The 23067-nt window shown below is 32.9% G+C and overlaps 1 protein-coding gene across 1 annotated transcript; it reads right to left on the bottom strand.

The window, feature by feature from the left end:
• Positions 1–376: 376 nt before the first annotated feature.
• AIM1 (Enoyl-CoA hydratase/isomerase family) lies at positions 377–16375 on the bottom strand. Its single transcript, XM_086418092.1, has 18 exons — positions 16191–16375; positions 15916–15987; positions 14142–14204; positions 13992–14048; positions 13792–13859; positions 13598–13679; positions 13425–13480; positions 12399–12701; positions 11646–11732; positions 9393–9567; positions 8709–8830; positions 8299–8462; positions 5273–5527; positions 4117–4238; positions 3884–4005; positions 3649–3797; positions 956–1094; positions 377–619 (listed from the first exon to the last, which is right to left on the bottom strand). The coding sequence occupies exons 1-18, from the start codon at positions 16282–16284 to the stop codon at positions 575–577; spliced, it is 2175 nt and encodes a 724-aa protein (XP_086274218.1). The 5' UTR covers positions 16285–16375; the 3' UTR covers positions 377–574.
• Between the last annotated feature and the right edge of the window lie 6692 nt (positions 16376–23067).

The following is a 23067-nucleotide window of genomic DNA, read 5'->3' on the forward strand; positions in this document are numbered from 1 at the left end:
CATCTATCATCTATCATCTATTATTACTTGATAAAATTGAGGACATTTTGAGTACAAATTTCAATTACTGCACTTTAACATGTGCCCTAATTAATAAGATCCGTCTAATAATATTCCTCCAACTATTGCTTTTCCTCTTTTACCTCCTTAGCTCCAAAGTAGAAGACATTGTTGGCAAACTCCAGTCTAAATTAAAGGTAAACATGGCAACCCATATTTGTTCAATTTATAAATCATTTTTCATTATTAGGTTAAAAATATCAGTGTAGATTCATATTTCTCGAGTTAAAACCTGATACATCAACTCATCTCCATGTGAGCCCTACGGCCATGAGTGAACATAAGCATCAAATTTCAACGTGTGCCAAGGGAGATCAATAAATAAAAATCCCAAACATTGTACACAATGTTTGTAACTGGCTTCTTATTAGACATGAAATTTAACAAGGGTCTAAACAATGTTTGTAACTTGTTTCTTTCTAACACCACCAAAAAAAAAAAACAATTTTATTTTTCAACAATACCTATTATTATACTTAAAAAGAAGACGTGGGCTCATGTTAAGATGAGTTGCCTACAAGCGAGACCTTGAAGGTTGAGAAGTTGAAGCAGGTGCACTCTGTAGGAAGAAACAAGAATATTAGCACACATCTCAAGGAATGGAGAAAATGAATCCGGAAGCACAAAATTTAAGCAATCAAATTGCACACAAAGCACTCAGAGACTACATCCACATTCCACCATCATTGTGCAAAGGCAATTTCCCCTTTTTTTTTTTTTTTTTTTCTTTTTTTTTTTTTCGAATTCCAAGGTGTAATTGCTGGACAATGAAGGGTAAAACCTTAACAATTGTGCTTAATTTAGGTCGAGGATTCAAGTCCAACTTACCCACCCAAAAATAAGCAAGAGAGATCAAAAGAACAGAAGATATTGAAATGTGATTGGGGCTCCTTACCAAAGGTATTCCCTTTGTTGCTCTCTCTTCCAAATACTTCGACGGTTTAAAGAAGCTACCATATGCCTCACACCACTTGTTGAGACTTGTGAATATATGGCGTGGTCCAACTGAATCAGCCCAAAATACAATACCACCCCTGCAAAAGACGTAAAAAGAATGTGAATGGTACAGTCAGCCCTGCATAGAAAACTGAAGACCCACTTATAGATATAGATTTCCAGCAGGAAGAATAGGGAGTTTGTTTGTTGTTTGTTTGTTCATGAGTGTGGGTGGGTTATGGATGCAAAATTAGTAAAAACCCAAACTTGATAAGAGAGAGAGACCTCATATCATGTCATCCCAGAAAAGAGCAAGGAAATCCAGAATGATAGCTCAGTAGTTATATCTATAAGATCAATCTAAAATATCTTGCAAGATATTTTTTGTTTCCTACTCACAAAAGCCCATATTCTTGCTTTTCTATCAATCTCTAATTCCGATCTTCCTCCCCAACCTGATATTATGGTACCGGCTTAGACCAAAATTCTATTATGGTCCAATTCTGAACGGTAATAACTACCACGGCTTTGCCATATTTGATTGATCACAATTCTGTATATTCCATGTACTATAGAGGTTCGCAGGGAATTCATTAGAGGGATGTTTCCAATAAATATGGTTTGTTCGTGCATATCCCACTACCGGTTTTCCAAATTAATCCCACGGGTACATATAATTCAGAAGAATATGTGAGTAGGAATCCACACAGAAACGATAGAATTGGTTAAGATGCATAATGAAGGTCATATCCATACCATTTTGCACTTCTCGACAAATATAATCTGTTCCGATATTCTAAGAGGTTATTCTATTCTGGGTAATGAAGAACTCGTCTTGATTCTTTGGTCGGGAATTCCTTTATAACTTAAAGCAACACAATAAGAGCTTTTTCTATAGTCAGCAAAGGGGAAAGTTTTAAGAAATAAACCAAAAAAAAAAAAGCATCTAGTAACCAAGGCGAGAAAAAGATAGTGGAATCTCTCTATTTTTACAACATATGTTACGGTAATTATCAAAATTACAGAAACAAGAAATAAAACTTGAATACTCGACGGGTAATCTCACAGAGATAGTTTGCTCTAAAGAGACCGATGAATGGGATATTGAATCTGAGCCGGAAAAAAATCAAAAAAGGGTAAATCCAAGAAAAAGAAATCTTGGATTAGCAAGAAATCCAGATCAAGAAGATATACTTTGTTGCTATTGAGGGATTCTAGTCAATTTCATCATATTGAAGAGTTTTAGTGTGCAAGGACAGTTCCAGTTATCTATTCTCTTTTGTTCTGTTTGTTTTATCCTACAGCTTGTTTTGGAATCCTTTAGATTTTTTTAGGGGTATTCCCCCGAAGATCTATAATAACGTTTATTTTTATTTAATACACTTTTCTTGCTTAGGAAAACCAAAAAAAAAAGATGTGCCCTCATGAAGGGACACAAGTTTCAAAGTGAACATGTGTAATATGTGTCCCAACTCATATTAGGTATGCACATTGCTAAAGAGAAAAATTGATCTGCTGAACTTGTCAAAGAGACAGTAGCACTCCTTCACATAGCAAGGGGAGTAAGATGCATACTAGTGGACAAAAATTACATGCCCTATGTCACTCAGACACTAATACATTGATTCCATACTCGTGTCCAACATTTTAGCATTTTTTTTTTCTTTTTGAAGTAAACGACGTGTCTCCTCCTCTACCAGGTTTACATAGCTCATGGCTCTGAATCTGTCCAATAGCTTAATGAATTAGAATTTTCCTCTATTTTTACTACATATGTTACGGTAATTATCAAAATTACAGAAACAAGAAATAAAACTTGAATACTCGACGGGTAATCTCACAGAGATAGTTTGCTCTAAAGAGGCCGATGAATGGGATATTGAATCTGAGCCGGAAAAAAATCAAAAAAGGGTAAATCCAAGAAAAAGAAATCTTGGATTAGCAAGAAATCCAGATCAAGAAGATATACTTTGTTGCTATTGAGGGATTCTAGTCAATTTCATCATATTGAAGAGTTTTAGTGTGCAAGGACAGTTCCAGTTATCTATTCTCTTTTGTTCTGTTTGTTTTATCCTACAGCTTGTTTTGGAATCCTTTAGATTTTTTTAGGGGTATTCCCCCGAAGATCTATAATAACGTTTATTTTTATTTAATACACTTTTCTTGCTTAGGAAAACCAAAAAAAAAAGATGTGCCCTCATGAAGGGACACAAGTTTCAAAGTGAACATGTGTAATATGTGTCCCAACTCATATTAGGTATGCACATTGCTAAAGAGAAAAATTGATCTGCTGAACTTGTCAAAGAGACAGTAGCACTCCTTCACATAGCAAGGGGAGTAAGATGCATACTAGTGGACAAAAATTACATGCCCTATGTCACTCAGACACTAATACATTGATTCCATACTCGTGTCCAACATTTTAGCATTTTTTTTTTCTTTTTGAAGTAAACGACGTGTCTCCTCCTCTACCAGGTTTACATAGCTCATGGCTCTGAATCTGTCCAATAGCTTAATGAATTAGAATTTTCCTCTATTCTAATTTGGCATAGAAAAAATTTGAAAGTTGGAAGGTAGCAATTAATCTACGATAATATGAATCTATTGTAAATCAGCTAAACAGGAGCATATAATTATCTCAGTGGAACTCACCGATAAGAAGGGAAACTCATTCCCAGGACAGATGCAATGTCAAGGTCTGATGCTCGAACCACAACCCCTTCATCCAGCACACGGCATGCTTCGTTCACAACTGGGAAGAGCACCATCTCCAAAATTTCTTGGTCACTCAAAGATATAGGCTGTCATATCCAACTAAAGCATGTTAGACCTCTTCTTCATGCAGTACAGATGTTGTCAATTAATATAGACAGTGAATGTGAGAAACCTTTCCACCAGGTGTAAGTCTAGTAAGCCTCATAGATTCTTCAATAATTGGTAGCACAGAAGGGTCAGGCTTTGGCTTGCTTCCCTTTTCATAGATATAGTATCCTTTTCCATTGTTTTTACCTAAAATTTCAAAAGCATCCCATGCAACCCACATGATCTTAGACATGATAAAACATGGACAAAGTAATCAAGATTCATGTTAGTGTAGAAGCTGAAAATTTTCTTTCATACCATTTCGTCCGCTTTTCACAAGAAGTTCAACTAATGGAGACTGGATTGTACGATCTGGGAAAGCAGTGGAAAACTCTTTACTGACTGCCAAGGCCACTCCATATCCAGCCAAGTCCTGAAGCCTGCAAATTAAGATCAAGTGCAGTACTTCATCATCTATATGGAAAGCCACAAAGATGCAATCACAAATACGTATTGGAATTTTGAACTCCATAAAATTTCTAACTACAGGAATCATCCCTAGAAGAGAAATAGACTAGCATGCACACAACATACACAGCAACCCATGCAAGAACATAACTAAATATACAAAATGATCAAAGAGAATCCAAGACAAGAATGGCTAGGTGGATTACTGCACAGTCTCGGTCAAAGGCATGGTTTTAAATCTCGTTCGAGACCGAGATGACTTGCCGGAATCATCTTGGTATCATCCATGAACAATAGACATGGCGTCTAACATGTGTAAAATTTCACAAGACAAACAAGATGACTCGGACAATATTTTGAAAATCTCGGTCAAGTCAGTAAAACTCGTCCGAGTCAACTGGGATTTTGTATATTTTAATTAAAATAATTATTTTTAAAAAAATTTAAGTATTTCTTATATAAATAAAATATGATTTTATAAGCTACCTTATTTTCTTAAAAAACTTATAATAATTTTCACATAAATATTATGAATAAATAATTGTAAACTGAGTTAAATGGCTTATCTCGTCTGAGACGAGTTGGCTAGTCAGATACGACTCGATCTCAGATATGAACGAGATGAGACGTCAAACCAAGTTTTGAAACCATGGTCAAGGGTGAAATTCTGTTATGCTGGCTTGTTGATATAGTGGAAGGCAGCTGGTGAAATGGAAGAACCAACCTCTTTTGATAGAGGAAACTAGCACATAAAGATAAAAGTCAACCTTCCTTGAAGGCTATCACAGATTGACAGAAGACATTTTCATATCTTTGATTCAGTTAGGATGGTTTCCAATGCCATGCCCACAAAGTAAGGGCACTGGTGCATGCAACCCATGCTATCTTACACCTTAGAGACTTATATTTAGCTGTTTCATTAAATTTTACTTATATCCATTCACACATGCAGTATATATATTACACATTCACATGCAAGGAAACATCAATGGCACAAGAATCTTACTGGAAAGGACCCATTGGCATGCCAAAATTGCTGATCACTCTATCAATTCTGAACACATCCACACCAAGGTTTGCCAAGATATGTGCTCCTTGTGTGTATGGGAAGAAGGTACGATTAACCGCAAAGCCAGTGCAGTTTCCCACTACAACAGGAACTTTCTTTATGGTCTTCCCAACTGTCATGAGATCAAGAATTACTTGAGCAGATGTCTTCTCTGTCCGAACGATTTCCAGGAGAGGCATAACATGAGCCGGACTGTTCATCAACAACCATAACACATAAATCACATGCACAAATAAAATATTATCAACAACTAAAACACTTATATAATGACAGTAATGTTAGAGATCGAGTGATAAGCTATGATAATGACACTTCAATCCAGACCATCAGCTATGGGAATAATGCGGTATAATACCATGATACCATCTTATAACTCGAACAACAAGACACGCTAATTACTAACCACTAACCTGCTTTCTTGTAAAAAAATCAAAAATAAAAAAAAATTGGGAAAACCATGATATATTTTCTTTTCGGCATAAACAAACACATTTAGGCTTGTAGGTTTGTCTATGAAAACTCAATATATGCGCTTGAATTTTATATTTATTATGACATTAATTTTTAACAATTAATTGTTAATCAACCTGAAAGATTTTCAATTCATCAAACATTTGCATTTATATGATAGACTATTCATCTTGCATACATTACTCACAAAATCCTTGAGTTAGGGAGTTATGTGATCATGCTTATTTAATCATTTCCTGAGCAAAAAAGCATTTCTCAAATAACTTCTCCATGTTCCCCTAAACTCCATCTCCCTTCCCTCATAGGCCGATTGATTGTTTGAAGCCTCAATCCCTCCTCCCACGATGCACTTAAGTCAATTGGAAGAATAGTGACTTAAAAAAATGAACTGCATATTAATTCCATCTGGACCCATGACTCTCCTAACTTCTATCAATTTCTACCCCCTTCCCAACCCTAGACTTATCCGACAAATATTCATTATTTATCTTCAAAACCATCAGCAGGTTTTCTCTATAGAGCGTCTAAGCTCGAGACTAGTGTGGCTAACTATTCCAGAGTCAATCCTAACATTCATATCTTTCTAAAGGTAACAGGTGGAAAAATCAAAAGCACTAAGCTAGTCCTATCCAATTCTTGAAATAAAATGGTTGTCAAGGTTAATAGTGAAAACCTCATGATGCAGGAGGATAAGGGAAGAACAAGAAATTTGGGGAATTAGGAAATTGGGTTTAAGGATTTGGGCTTAAGATAGGGTAAACCCAAAAATAAAATAATTTTTTTTGCCATTACGACAGGTTAAAGGTTAAGGTTTATAGGATAAGGATTAAAGGTTAAGAGAATGGAGAATGGATTAAGGATTGGGGTTTGCAAGTGATTTAAGAATCAAGAATAAGGATTACAAGAAAATCAAGAAAAGAGGATTCCTGATGGATTCAAAAATTCACTATTTCAAAAAAATTACGAAACAATTAAAAAAAATGAAAAAATGAGAAGATGATAGAAAGGATAGTACCTTAGAATCACACAAGGATTTCTTATAATCACACTAAGAATGGTAGAGAACTCACTTCACTCCATGAAATAAACTTGTCCTTTATTCATCAAAATTCTTCGTTTAAAAAAAAAAAAAATCCCAAAACAATCTATGTGAAGAAAATAAATATAGGAGTCCTAATCAAACTAAAACACCAAATAAATAACCTAATTTTTGTAAGTTTCTCTCTCGTAATTTTTCAATCCTCATAAACTTAAATAAAAGGCAAACTAAAATTACTAAACTACCCATAAATATTATACTAAGACCATGGGCCAATAAAACATCAAAATAAACCCAAAAAAATATATAATTAAAGTCCTAAAACAAAAAACTAATATCTACTCTTCAAACTTTGATGTCCCTATCACCTCCACCAGTATACAACTTGTCTATCCTCCTCCACATATGATTCTCAAAAGCACAAAACTCATGACATGTGTCGTCGAGGTTCAAAACCCTGCATTCTTGCAAAATCCAAAAAAATCGAACACCAACAATCTAAGTCATAAGGACTTGTCTTAGATGGATGGAAAGCCCAATAAGATTCACATTAACAGGGAACCTATTCGCATGGGATGCCCCATCATCATCTTATAGCCCTAGCTACGAGCATGGAATTGGTCAACCACAAGGATGGGGGAATGGTTCCCATCAATCAATAATATGGATCACCCTAGGGCTCCAAAATCGCGTTACCAACTTTGATGCTCGCACTTCTCAAGTCCTCAAGTCCCTCAAAAGCCCTATCAATATTCAAAAATTCTATCAAGGAGAATACCCATGGTGTGTAAAGGTGCATAGGTAAACCGAAATGAGTCACCCAGACAATTGATTTAGTGAAGTGTTAAGATAGCATTTTCACTTTACTACAATCTTAAGAACTTGATCATGTCCTCCCTAGCCAAAATTTGAAACTAAATCACAAAACAAACTCATTTCTCTTTCCAACTTGATAAGTTGATAAACTATTTTAGTGGCTAACCTCAATACCCAAATTCACCCACTTGCCTATCAAGTAAATGGAACTTTTTAATATGCACCATGAGAACTAGGTTCACGCCATGCCCTACTAAGAAAGTTTAAGATTATTTAAAGTTCACATATTTCCTCTTTTTTCTAACTCCATTACTTTCCAAAGGATTGTGAGTAACTTCATCGTACCTTCACATAAATTTTGTTATTTCATTACCATGCTTTATTCTGAAAACAGATAGAAAAAAATAGTTCTGGAGGAAAAAATAATAATAGTTCAACAATTATCCATAACTTCATATCCTTTCTCCAATTAAATCTTATTCCCTCAAGTAAAACACCATTCTTAGATCTTAATATCAATTCCAATAACCTAAATACTTTTTTGACTCATTAGCTCCTTGTAAACATAAAGTGTATTCATATGCTCATGCTAAAAGATAATATTAAAGAAAAATATTAGAAAAGGAAGTAGAACTACCTGAAAAAATGAGCCCCCACAATGCGATCTTGAGAACTGGTCTTTTCTCCAACTAAATTGAGATCAATGGTAGATGTGTTTGTTGCCAAAATGCAGTGAGGAGAGCAGACCTTCTCGAGTTCCCTAAATATGGATTGTTTCAACGGAATGTTTTCAATAACAGCCTGCAAATACAATAAAGCTCCATTACAAGATTTTCCAACACGTTGAGCATATTAAATCCTTGATATAGATGGTCCTTGAAGAAATCAAAATAACACAAGCTATGGAAGCAGTCAAGAGCTGGAGCTCAAGTTTGCCCATCATCATCAAAGCCTCGTCCTAAAAATTTGGGGCGGGCTAAATGAATCTTGTATAACAAGTTGTCTAACTTAAAAAACAAGGGGAGCAAAAAGAGAGTAGAAAGCCACCTCTATCACCATATCCACATGTTTAAATTCTGAGTAATCCAATGCACCTTGAAGCATTGAGAAGGCTTTCTCTGCCTTATCTTGTGTCATTTTCCCTCTTGTTACTAGGCCTCGAAGATTTGCTGGCACATATGGTATGGTTATGAGTTTCTCACGAGTGAAAAATAAAACAAATAACAGTTACGCGTAAGAGAAACAATTTTTAATCATTGTTCTATCCAAAATTTTAAAATGTTGACAAAATTTCGTTATAGTTTGAAGAAATTTCAAAATGGTGACCAATTTCTAGTAAAGCTACACACAATTTCCAGTATCTTGGCTGAAATTTCAGAGAAATTTTAAAATAGAGAGCTTCAATTGCCACACCAACTTTTGCCAACACCACCTCAAGATGTGTGCTAATTAATTCTTTGGTGGTTTACAGATGAGTTGGGGTGGTGTCAGAAAAAAGTTGGTGTGGCAATAGAATCTCTATTAAAATATCATTTCATTTTGGCCAGAACTGGTATTAGTGCCAAGACAGCGATTCAAAACAGTGGACTTTGCACAACTGAATATCAAATCTTTTTTAAAAGTAGCTTTTCTCCATGTTCTCTGCAAATAAAGTCAGTCCTAACAAGTGAAAGCTTGTTATTACTGATGGACAAACCATTCTGAATAAAGAACATTGAATGAAATAAGAACCTTGTATCATTTTCATCCCTTTCTGTAGATATTCAGAGTTGATTTCCTTAAGAACAACATACGTGTTGCTAAGGATAAGAGCTGTGGCGATTCCAGAACCCATCAAACCTCCACCAATAACAGCAACTTTCTTTATATGCCTTGGTTTGAGTCCAACATCAGTAACACCGGGTACCTGTACAAAGTACTTGTTAGAAATTTAGGTTCAGGGAAAAGAAGCATAGTGGCTGGGTCATTTAGTCATGTTATAAGGCACCAGTGAATTTTTCCTACTCACATGTAAGTTTAGCATACTAAATCTACTAAACATGACACATCTTGGCCACAACTTCTATATACTAAAAGACCTCATCATAGTCACCATGTCGGAGTACGGGTTTAAGACGGTAAGGGAAAGCATCGGAAAAATGGAGAAAACAGGAAACAAACAAGAAAATGATAAATATAAACAGTGTTGTCAAATGCAATCGCATATGTTATTTTTTCAGAAAATCGCATATGCCATCATGGCATATGCGATTTAGTGATTCTGGAACATTATGCCATGGCATACAAAAGTATACGATGGCTTATTACTCCAATGGTTAAAATTTTGATTATTGGAGCATTAAATTTTAACTTTCTTTAATCTATCCTTCTCCTACAAATACCTTATTCTTGCATCATTCTAAGATATTTCTTTTACTATTTCAATCACATGTATTCTCTTTAAATCTTATTTTTACTATTATTTTTCAAAATATTGAGTTCACGCATTCTAACATAAGATCATATTATCCTGTGATTAAATTATTAAAGAGGAGTCCGTTTTAAGTTTCCAAAAGTAGAACTTGATAATTGAGGTAGAGACACATTTTTGTATCATGGAAAAGTTTATACATTATTGCTTATTGATTATTTGGCTTATTGACTTCTTTTATTCTTGTTACTAATTGACTAAACATAATCAGTTTTATTCAATTTTGAAAATGAAAGCTATCCAAATATAATGTTTTAGTTTTGTTATAATTTTCTAATATTTTTCCGACTTTTTAAACATTTTTTTCTTTTTTTCTTATTATTGTTTTTTTTTTTAATTAAAAAAATAGTTTATGCAATATGCTACCGCATATGTTGGTCGCATCTTCTATTTGATAACATTGAATATAAGCGCAGGCACTTGTTTCCAATAGATTTTAGAGCAAAAACAATCATTGAATATCTATGCATGCTAACATGTTTCCATGCATAGTTATACATTTTATGATGCTAAAAAAAGTTTATCCATCAATGTATCTTTTGAGCAAAATAACACAAAAAATAAAAATAATAAAAAACCAAACATGAGACATTACCATCAAATCCTACATTAAACAATGAAGTAAATTACAAACAACTATAAGGCCATAAAAATAACCATAGGCCTACCCAAAATTGGGTCTTTTTTATTTTAATTTTTTTAAAAGTGTTTAAAGCTAAAAAATGTGTTTAAAATGTTTAAAAAAAAAAAAAAAAAGAACCCGGCTGCAAATGGATATACAAACAAGGTCCAATTTCACTCAGATGGTTCTATCGAGAGGTATAAGGCACGGTTGGTTGCCAAAGGCTTCACACAGGAGCATGGTATTGACTATGAGGTTTTGACAAAGCCTGTAGGAGAGATTTGTCGAGTTGCTTGTGCCTGTTCGATTCAAACCTCATAAGTGATCGAAGTATGCCCTGATAAAAGATCCATGCCACGTTGAACTCCTTATCAGTTGGTCGTCAACTAAAGTGTGTTTAAAACGTAAAAAATGTTGTTGTTTCTTCTAAGTCTTGAGTTTTTTCTATTGCTTTAATCGTTACAGGTACAAAGCGCGTTTTAAACGAGATATTTAAAAAAACGGAGTTTTTTGTTACTATGGACCTCATACAGGACCAAGTAAATATTATTCCAAGATAAATAAGATGATAACTAACTTGTAATCAAAACTGAGCTAGAATCACAAGATTAGAATGTTTATCTAGTAAAGGGAAAAAAAAACTTTGAATACCATACACAATTACAAAGCAATCACATTTATAAGTACAAATTAGGCACTACTGATTACAGATACAGATCTTTCCCAGCAAAAGTCAATATGAAGAATGAAGCTAAACAATATCCATAAAAACTACACTGCACGACTCACCAAACATGTTACCAAATGAAGAAAATAAAGAATGAAATAAAGTACGTGCATTATCAACAAGCTAATGGAATTAGCTATCTACCCATCACATCGTGAATGGTACCTTGGATGTTGAACGTTGAGCAAAGAAGACATGAACAAGACCTTTTGACGTGCTTGACATAACCAACTCTTTGAATACTTTTGCTTCCTGCAATCGGTGTATCTCAGTATAGCAGCAATGAAACCAGGGTTAAAGCAGCAGAATTTTTTGAAAAAGTGACCCTAGCATTAGCATCATAGAGAACAAATTCTGGAGACAAGTATCACGCAATTCTTTGTGGCTTTTTCTGACCATGCATAAAGGACAGGAACTTTGAATGAACCAAAGGGTTACCCAATTCTTTGGTGAGGAACCTAACCGCAAACCAGTTTGAACTGAACCAGTTCACGGTACGGTTTGCTGTCGGTTCATGAAATGCAGCGAACCAAAGCAACTGCATTTTACCTTATTTTTTTAATCCCCCACCACATGTTTGATAATATATCCCCCTAAAATTTCGAACTGATAGTATGCCCCTTTGACCTTGGTCTTTTTAATAGACTGATGAAAAATGACCAAATACCCTCATCTTCAACTCATAAATAAAAAAAGCTTAACTCTCTTCCCAAAATCTCTCATCCTCAATAACCTTTAGATGCCCTCATCTTTGTCTATCCCTGCAAGCTGGGTTCATTCTCAAATGGCGAACCACAAACAGAACCCAAATTCGAACTGAGCGAACCCACGAATCAGGTAACATAGAACCAGACCCCACAGTAAACCAAGAGATAGTCAAAGGTAGAAAAATATAAAAAACAAGAAAAGCATAAATACCTTCAAAACACCTGAATATCCTCCAAAAACAACACCCTCCTCAATCACATCAAGGCATGCCTGGTGCTGAGGCATATTTGGAGCAGTCCTTCGTGCCTGTTGTCTAGCAGCTTTCAAGATCTCACGTGCTTCAGACAAGGAACCAAGTTTGTCAGTCCTATGGAGAGAAATTATCCAAGGCTTACGCCTCTCAACAATGTCTAAAGCCCAACGGCGAGCTACATTAAGCAACTCTTCAGAAGATACAATAGCATCAATAAGACCCAGCTTCTTTCCTTCTTCGGACGTAATTTGCTTGGATAACTATAGCATACAATCAGCATAACACAAAGAACACATTTAGTAAGCAGAAATGAATTGAAGATGCAATGTTTCACGATCCACTGATTACTTTCCAAGTGGTCAGTGGTGAAGTAATGGGAATGTTTTTTTTTTTTTGACAAGTATAATTTTATTTCAAAAGAGATAAGAAAGTACATGGAACAAAAGGCCGCCGAGATGAACAACCTCAAACAAATAAAAAGTGAAGTCTATGGAGCACAGATACTACCATCTCAAAACAAACTCTTCAAAACATACACCTTTAAACTCCAGAAGGAGTGTACACCAGAAAAACAAGAACACGAGAATATTTATAGTGATCTCCTGAGTAATGAGACAATGTTAACATTAGCAACTTACAAAATAATTATAATTAATATTATAAATGTGACTACTGTATCCAGGAAACTTTAATGCATATTTGTGACAACTTTGAATAAATACTTGCAAAACACCGCCAAGGTTCAAGTAGATTTAAGGACAGCCAATAACCAACCAGCAAGCCTATTTATGAACATTAACCACATATATGGCTATTCGTATTCAATTTTGTCTGTTGATGTAAAGTGCAACCAACTATGTTTATAAAGACACATTTTTCAAGGGAAATGACGGAAACCTCCAACAATTCTAGGTTAAAAAAGAGGAGAGAGGAGGAGGGGGGAGGGGGCTATCAGGTTTGATTAGAATGAAGAGCAGACTTACCAGCATCATTTCAACAGCCTTTGGCAACCCTATGAGCCTTGGAAGACGTTGAGTTCCTGAAAAGTAACCATGAATATTTTTAGTGAGGTCAATGTTGTATTTACAGAACAAAAATGACAGAATTGGAATCCTTTCTCCTCTAGGGATGTTCCAAGTAAAGAAAGTATGAGTACCTCCAAACCCAGGCATAACTCCAAGTGTCAGCTCTGGCAATCCAAGTTGAGTTCTGGGTGTGGCAATACGTGCATGACATCCCTTTACAAGTTTGATCAAGAGAGGCAATTAAATAGAGACTCTTGAGTGTATTTAGAAAATCAACTGAAATTGGAAATTTAAAATATATATCTGTTTAGCAGAAATCACAAACCATTGCCAATTCTAAGCCGCCTCCTAGTGCGAGTCCTTCAACAGCAGCAACAGAGGGCTTTTTGGCATCTGTGCTTATCAAGTCCACACAGAAAAGAAAACCATGCATAAGAAGAATATAAATTTGGACTATTACTGGATTTTTGTTCAAAATATGGGGAAAAAAACAAATTGAAAATATCAAGAGTGTTAGATAAAGACCTTCGATTGTGTTGACCAAAAGATCAACAGATACATCAGGAAGAGCTGAAAGATCCCCTGTCAGGCCAAACCAAACACTGTAAATTCCCAATAATCAACCTTGAATGAGAAATGCAAACATTGGTCTTGCAGAAAAGAGTAAGCAAATACCACTCTTGTGAACACTCTGGAAAACATTGATGTCAAAACCACCAGAAAATCTCCCACCCTCACCTTTCAAGAAAGAAAAGGACAGAAAAACCACAATCAGAAAATAGCATAATGACAGCACTCCAGGGTTAATTAATCGCATTAGGAAATGAAAAACCTCAACAATAATACAAAAAAGATCCATTCTCTTTATAGCTCTCCTTTTATCAGATGTCACTGAAGAGTAGGAGCATACATGTATCACTGAAAATTAAGATTCAGGAAATCATCTAATACTTAAACAGTAGGGAAAATTTTGTTCTCGTGTCACAATGATTAGCTAGTTAGATGTAGAAGTAATCCATAAGCAGGAATTTTACAAGAGAGTCAACTTAAATTGAGTAGAAACTTATCAATATATGACATAAACATGCAAGGAACTATAAATTAAACCGATGCAAGTATAGTTCATCATTTTTATAGCCAAATTCCAAATCAATACATAAAAGGATCCATCTAAGAGTAATTGAACTCATTTTTTTTTATTGGTATGAAAAATTGAACTCATGCACTCCATACATAATGCTCTAAAGGAAAACAATGGAATTATACCAAACAATTAAACTCAAAATGCAGTATTAACATTACAGAGCCTCTTGACATGTGCAATTCACGTGGCCATTGATCCAATTCATCTATTCAATGGGTTCCACCTAGAAAATATCAGAGCCCTAGAAATCATCCCTGATACCAACTTTCAACAACCAATGTTTGATGCCCAGAAGAAAGTCCATTTATTTGATGCTTATGATCATCTGGGCAATTTTTGATAAGGGCAAAGCTGGACTTGAACCCATGACCTCAAAGTTGCTTTGCAATGTCTCAAACCAACTGAGCTATGAGTTGCTACATAGGCTTGTCAATTGATTGAACCGGTGTTACCGAATTCGCTCCTATTATGCCAAACCACGAACCGGTATGAAACAAACTGGTTCGTGGTTTGATTCATAATGGGTTTGTGGAAAACAGCCAACCTGTTATACCCTTCTTGGTCAAATATTATATGCCCCCTCGTCTCGATCAATATTAGAGATAAGTCCTGATTTGTTGTGTTTTGGTCAATATTAGAGAGACTCATGTGTATGTATTCAAACTAAAGACATAACCCTTTGACCTAGGTCTTCTTCCATAAGTAACATAAATGACCTAAACACTGTCTTCCAAATGACCTCTACGATCATTGGAACAGACGAAAAAGGTAGAATTTTAAGTAAAGTACTAATATTCCTAGATCAATCTACTAAATGCACGGTTTTAAATCCCAGCTGAGACCAAGATGACTAGTCCGAGTTATCTCGGTATTGTCCACCACCGAGACGAGTTGACAAATCGTTCGAGACAACTTGGTCTCGTTTATGGACGAGACGAGACGTCAAAACGAGTTTTAAAACCATTAATGGCATCCCACCATGGTTTTTAAACTCATCCGAGACCGAGACGTATCACCCGAGTTAACTCGGTATCAGAGCTGAACGAGACCAACTCACAAAGTCATTTTTTTGACCGAGTTTTATATCTCACGTTATATTTTTTGAGTTATCTCACGAGATGTCTCAAACGTATCGGAAAACTCATCCAAGACGACTCGGTATCGGAGCTGAACGAGACGAGACGAGATACCGAGTTTAAAAACCATGCATCCCACCCTAAACTAAGAAACCTTGAAATTCCAAGATCAGTAAAAACAGAATAAATGTAGACATTCCAAAGGTTAGTAACCGAATCTGAAGCTCACCGATCACAACTATAGCTTTAACATCAGCTCTATTCATCGCCTCCACGTATTTCTCCTTCAACTTTGTAATAACTGCAATCGAAATCACCAATAAAAGATTTCAAAAATTAGGTTTTGAATCAAAAAAACCAAATACACAAAACAATTAAATATCGAAACACCAACAACGCTGAATCAAAAACCTTAATTTTCCATAATCAAATCAAATCAAACTAGATATTCCAAATCCAAAACAAATAAAATCGAGAAGATAAAAGGAGAGATTTGGAGATTACGCAGAGGGGCTAATGCGTTAACAGGAGGATTGGAGATCTTGATGACTGCAACTCCATCCCTCCCGACTTCCATCGTTACTCTCACGTTGGCCATGATGGATTTGCAGAACCCAACCTAGGGTTTTGATCGACAAGAGATGATCGAATTTTATGCTCGAAAGTAGGAAGTGCCGAACAAATTCAGGTCGAGAAAGCGAGAGAAGATCGAATTTTATAGTCGAAAGTAGGAAGTGCGAAAGAAATTCAGGTAGAGCTTCTCGTGTTCCGCGTGAGGTCCGCATGGTATCTTAGCCGTTGGATGAAACCGTAGAAACAGATTTTATGATTCTCAATCGAACGGCTAAAATTTTTCTTAAATTATTTATTTTAGGATTTGTATAACATTAAGGTGGTGTTTGTTTGCGCTATTTTTCAGGGCTTATTGCTGAAAAAAATTAAATTCAGCACTTTTGTCAAAATAGCGCGTTTGTTTACTCGTGCTTATTGCTGAAAATAAGTGAAAAAAATTAAGCACTATTTTGATGCTGAAAAAAAGTGCTGAAGCGGTAAGCACTTCCCTTTTTTCAACACGGACAAGTATGCCCTTTGTTTTTTTGAGCATGGACAAGTATGCCTTTATTCTTAAAAGGATATTACCTCTTATATCCCATGGATAAGTATATAAACACCCTACAAATTAATAAATCCACACCATAGCTAAATTATTTTGTCTTATATGGGTTAAAAGTTTTGGAATGAGTTGATTTTTGGTGAGGATGATCTCTACAATGAGGAAATTATCCTCACAAAAAATTAGCACATCTTAAAACTTCTAACCCTATCAAAACAAGTTCAAGAACCGTAAATTGTCCATTTTTTTTTTTAAACTATTTTTAACAAGTTAGAAATTTCAAAATAGGCTGATTTTTGGTGAGGATGATCTTTATATCATATAAACCATCCTCACTAAAAATTTGCTCATTCCAAAAACTTTAATCTATATAAAACAAAACAAAAAATGGCTATAGTGTGGGTTGCCCTTATTAATTCATAGGGTGCTTTTATAATTATACATCCTTCATTTCCATCGAATATTATTCATCCAAAATTAAGTTCTTTTAAAATTGATTTCAAATTTTGGTGACTTGTATGACTTTATTATTTTTAATTTGAAATTTGTGGGCTTTTATAAATAGAAATTATTATTTATAAATTGAAGATTTGAGTATTATTTATTATTTAAAAATAAATTATATTTTAATTTTATAAGAAATAATATATTTTAATGTGTTTGATAATAAATAAGCATTTGAAACATGTAAACAATGTATAATATGATTGTAAGGGTAACAAAGACAATTTATCAGTTTCAGCAATGTGTAACAAACATGATTCAGCATCTAAACAAACAACTTTTTCAGCATTTAAATTCAGCGCTTATAAGTTTCAGCGCTTAATGTTATTTAGCACTTATTTTTTTTAGTTTAACAAACAACACCTAAGTCATCAATCCTACGTGTTTTTTGATTGACTCTTTCGAGTGCCTTGTGCCACATGTCTATAACCAGAATTTTCTCTCTGTCCATCAATCACTCTGTTTTACACGTGGCATCTCTTCAAAACGGTGTAAATAATTAAAAATTATAATTTTTTTATTCTTTTATTTATAATAAAATAATAAAAAAAATTAAATTATTAATTATTAAATATTAATAAATATTTTTAACTTGTAATATTGATAAAAATTAAAAAAATTGAAGATATAAACATAATTTTAGTTTAAAAATTAATTTAATATTAAAATTTAATAAATAACAAATAATTTTAAATTTAATTAAAAATATTTTTTAATAATTATTATATTAAAAAATATTTTTTATGTGCCATCTCTTCAAAATAATGTAAGTAATTTTCTTACTATTTTTTTCAATAATTAATTTAAATTTAAATTTTTAACAATTATTATATTTACATCTTTTCTACGTTTTCTATTATTAATTAAAAATATTTTTCTAATAATTATTCTATTAAAATATATTTTTCTTTAAAACAGTGTAAATAATTTTATTACTATTTCTTTTTAAATAATTAATTAATAATTATTATATTTACACTTTTTTATGTTTTCTATTTATAAAAAAATAATTAAATATTAAATTATTAATAATTAAATATTAATAAATATGTTTAAATTGTAATGTTGCTAAAAATAAAAATAAAAATTGAAGATATGAACATGATTTTCTTTTAAAAAATTAATTTAATATTAAATTTTGTTAATTATTATAGTAACAAATAATTTTAAATGTAATTAAAAATATTTTTTCAACCATTATTATATTAAAAAATCTTTTTTTTGTGCTGCCTTTAAGCAGACCTGAATATGAAGATATTACAGTGATTTTCTTTTAAAAATTTAATCTTTAATAATTATTATATTAATAAATATTTTGAAATATTGATATTGCTAAAAATAAGAAAATTGAAGATATGGAAGAAAAAAAATTAAAATATTAATATGGTTAAGTAATTTTTTTACTATTTCTTTTTAAATAATTAATTAAAAATTATAATTTTAACAAGTATTATATTTACACTTTTTTTACATTTTCTATTTATAAAAAAATAATTAAAAATTAAATTATTAACAATTAAATATTTTTAAATTGTAATGTTGCTAAAAATAAAAATAAAATTTGAAGATATAAACATGATTTTTCATTAAAAAATTAATTTAATATTAAATTTTTAACAATTATTATAATAACAAATAATTTTAAATTTAATTAAAAAATATTTTTTTAACAATTATTATATTTAAAACTAAAATTCAATAGTGAAGAGTAAATTTTTTTCTGTATTTTTTGTTCAAAGTTTTTAACATTTTGTCATCTCTAATCATGTACAACGAGATCATGTTTTTGGAGAATCCATTCCAACTTTAACAAATTCAAAACTCCAAGGGCATTTTTGTAATACAAATGCAACATGAATATATAAAATAAAAAAATTTCGGTCCGGTCGAAATTTTGAATTTTTTTTAGGAAAAAAAATTTTTGACCCCCATTTTTTATAAATTCTAAAAAATTATTACTTTTAAAAAAAAATGATATATAATTTCCCTTAAAATTTAACCAATGTTCAACAACCAAAGAAATGATTGGATAATTTTTTTTCTTTTTCCTTTTTCCAATTGGTGAGGTAACAATTGCACCCAAATTCAAGTAAGTCGGACCTGTTTACTATTGTTAAAGAATTTTAAAACTGAATTGAGTTGGATTGGCTAATAAAAGAAATACAAAAATCTAATGGTTTCCTTAGATAGTGTCATGTATTTTTAGGATTAATTCTCAGAGTCTACTTTTTCATTTTCTGTTTATGTTTTATTAATTTATAGGTTGAGTATCTAACATCAAATAAAAAATCAATCAATCCTTCTCATTGCCAGTTCATCTTTTTAGTGTCAACAATTAAATTAAAAAAAATCAGAAGAGTTGTGCTAGAATGACCTTAAGATTGGACCTCATATTGTGCATCTTGACATGAAAGTAGATAGGAATCATAGATACTTTCACTCGTATCTTGAGGAAAGCTTTTATGGTTCGCATACACTTTCACGCCAGGGTGTGCAATGTGAGGTCCAATCTTGGGGTCACTTCAGCATGATATTCAAATTAGAATCATGATATATATGAGTGAAAAGCATCTATGACTATCATGCACCTCCACATCAAAAAAGTGAGAATCAATGTAAATTTTAATGTTATTCCAACATGACTCGTATATATTTTAAGATTAATATTGGAGTGACTTCAATGAGATACATTTCTCTGAGATACGAGTAAAATGCATCTATGAACATGCGCGTGCCACCATGTGAAGGTGTCCCCCGTGTGTCCTCCGCTGAGATCACTCTAGTACAACTCATATTTTAACTAGAGTTTGTCTAACGTTATCCTCTTTAGGGTTAAATGGGTAAAAGAGGAAAGCCAATAAAGGTGTTAGATCTAGGGACACTATTGAAAAAAGGGTGGGGGAGGAAAGATAACAAAGTCGGTGGAGTATGATTGAAAATTTATATTATTGAAAAAGGATAGAAAAGGAAAGGTAATAAAATTAAAGGATATCCTTGAAAAGGCAAAAGTTATTCTCGAGATTCTAAGGAGATTAAGGTCTTACTTGTTTGCATCGCAAACCACCATATACGCAAAATTTTGTGGTTACAGAATTTTACGTTTACTAAATTTTATGTAATTTTACAATTAGAGTACTTGCTTTTGTTCAATGTAAAATTTTATGCTTGATTGGTTATTTTGAAAAAAAAAAAACACACACACACACACACACAAAAGCAATTTTTGTTTTATTTGAAAAATCATATTTTCTTATAAAATCTAATTTAAAATATAAAGAAATTAACATTTAGCTCCATCATTTTTAAATAAATTGAAAAACTACAAACCAATATTCATTTCCATAAGGGATTAACATTTGAAAGATGAATACCTATTTGAACCAACATTTGAAAGATCTTACAATTTAAACCAACCAAAAAGTAAAATAAATCTGAAACCTACCATTATCATTAGTAGAACCAAATACAAACAAACTTTTAACATGAGCAAATGAGCATATATTTAACATAATCTATATTAGTGGATTGATATCTAATGTATTAACTAACAAAGTTTTTTTTACTAAGCAAGTAAGGGATTATTGGTTAATGGGAATTTGATCCTTAAGTCATAGGATCAACTCTCCTCAAACTGTACCACTTAGCTAAGTGGCACCTTCATTGTCAACTAACTAAGCTATTCATATAGAGGGAATCATAACATCAAGGGGTTAGTTGAGATGGTAAGGGTGATTGGGTATGCTCCCAGGTCACACTTTTTAATCTCTATAGGCCCTTCCACTTAAAAAGTTGTTATATTTAACAACTAACTCGTTCTAGGATGGTTAATATGTGCGATCTACCAAAGTAAAACAAAAATATAGGGTGAATTACTATTTTGTGAGTTGAAAATGAGTTATACATGATTTCAACCACTTTTCATTTTAATTATGAAAATGCGAACAATCATATTGGAGAAGGATAGAGATAGAGGGGTGGAGAGAGAGAGAGAGAAGGAAAGAAAGAGATATGTGAGCTTGTATTGTTCTTAGATCGTGTGGAAAAGATGAAGATAAAAATGTAAAATTTTATGGAAATTTTTGCTCCACAAAGTTTTACGTTGTTTTTAGATGATTTTTTGAGAAATGTCACAGTTATTTACGGTAAGATCCACAAAAAGATTTACATCCAAGCGACCGCATTCGGCAAATCATTGTAAAATTTATGTTTATAGATTTTTACGAAACAAATAAGCAAGGCCTAAATATCAACCCCTTGCTTATGTGGGAGATAAATCTTATGACGAGTATTGGTGTGTTTTATTATATAGAAATATAGATTTGGTTTGGATTCCGTTGACTTAAGAAATGACATAAGATCTTAACCATGTAAACACAAAATCCAATGGTTGAAAATTATCATAAAGTTAAATATTACCATGATATGTATTGTTGAGATACATATAAAATCTCAACCACAAGAATTTGTGTTTACATGGTCAAAGAACTTTTGTCATTTCTAGAGTCAATGGAAATTGACCCAATTTTGGTTACATTCACATGACCAGGGGTGGATTTACATCGGGGGCACTTGCCCCCATAAGAATTTTAAAAGTCTATAGATTATTGAGTTATTACGATAGATATTAGTGAGAGATAAAAAATCTGTCACTATTGCCCCCGCACAAAAAAATTCCACTCTTAATTGCCCCCATAAATTTTTTTTCTAACCTTAATTGCCCCCACACGGGCCAAATCATAGCTCCACCCTTGCACATAACTAAAACATTGACATCCCTACCCCCAAATGAAATCCTGACCACTTGGGTGAAGTTAAGTATGATCTAGAGTCCATGTTATAAACATGCATGTGTAAAACATCGATTTGAAATGATTGTTGCATCCATTATTTTCCTATGATTTTTTTAATATAAGAATAATTTTTTTTCCCATCTAAGGATGTGAGAAACGTCTCTAAGGAGATTGAAAAAGTAAAATTCCTTGTTTTTTCCCCTTCTTCTCTTCGTTATCAATTATTCAAAAATATAAGTGAAAATCAAGATATTGGAGAAAATTGAAAATTGAAACCGAAAAATTAATGAAAATTTATTTCACCCCATTTATCATTATATTGTGTCATTAAATAATCAATTTTTAGATTATTTTGGTCCTTCATCCTCTTATATGCTATTCAGAGACTTGCCAACACTACTTCTAAAATTGTTTTCATCTGTGTAAATCTCTTTAATTTATTGAGTTCTTCGATCTATTGAGATAAAAAATAAGAGGTATGGAGAGAGTCAGAGTTTTTGTTTAAGGCTATTATTTTCCAAAATCTAAAACAAATGAAATCGAGAAGATAAAATGAAAGATTTGGAGATTACGCAAAGGGGCTAATGCGTTAATAGGAGGATTGGAGATCTTAATGACTGCAACTCCATCTCTCCCGACTTCCATCGTTACTCTCACGGCCATGGTGGATATGCAAAACCTGAGCTAGGGTTTTGATCGAGTGAGAAAACGAGAGAAGATTGAATTTTATTTTGAAAGTAGGAAATGAAATTCAGGTAGAGATTCTTGTATTCCGCGATATCTTAATCGTTAGATGAGAAAATCGTAGAATCAGATTTTATGATTCTCAATCGAACGGCTTGAATTTTTTATTAAATTGTTTATTTTAAGATATATATAACATTAAGTCATCAATCCTACGTGTTTGGATTGAAGTGCTTCTTGCCACGTGTATTAAAATTATTAAAAAGGGAATTTTCTCTTTCTCAAGCTC

The sequence above is a fragment of the Akebia trifoliata genome, chromosome 12 (genome assembly GCF_017979445.1).
Source record: "Akebia trifoliata isolate Shusen 1 chromosome 12, ASM1797944v1, whole genome shotgun sequence".
Taxonomy (NCBI): domain Eukaryota; kingdom Viridiplantae; phylum Streptophyta; class Magnoliopsida; order Ranunculales; family Lardizabalaceae; genus Akebia; species Akebia trifoliata.

Bases quoted from the DNA above. Each gene is read 5' to 3' on its own strand.
- AIM1 (XM_086418092.1), bottom strand. From the start codon at position 16,284: ATGGCCAACGTGAGAGTAACGATGGAAGTCGGGAGGGATGGAGTTGCA. The intron at 9,568-11,645 runs GTACCATTCACG...TACTTTGTACAG, and splicing joins CTCAACGTTCAACATCCAAG to GTACCCGGTGTTACTGATGT. The intron at 8,463-8,708 runs GTGGCTTTCTAC...TTGTATTTGCAG, and splicing joins ATGTGGATATGGTGATAGAG to GCTGTTATTGAAAACATTCC.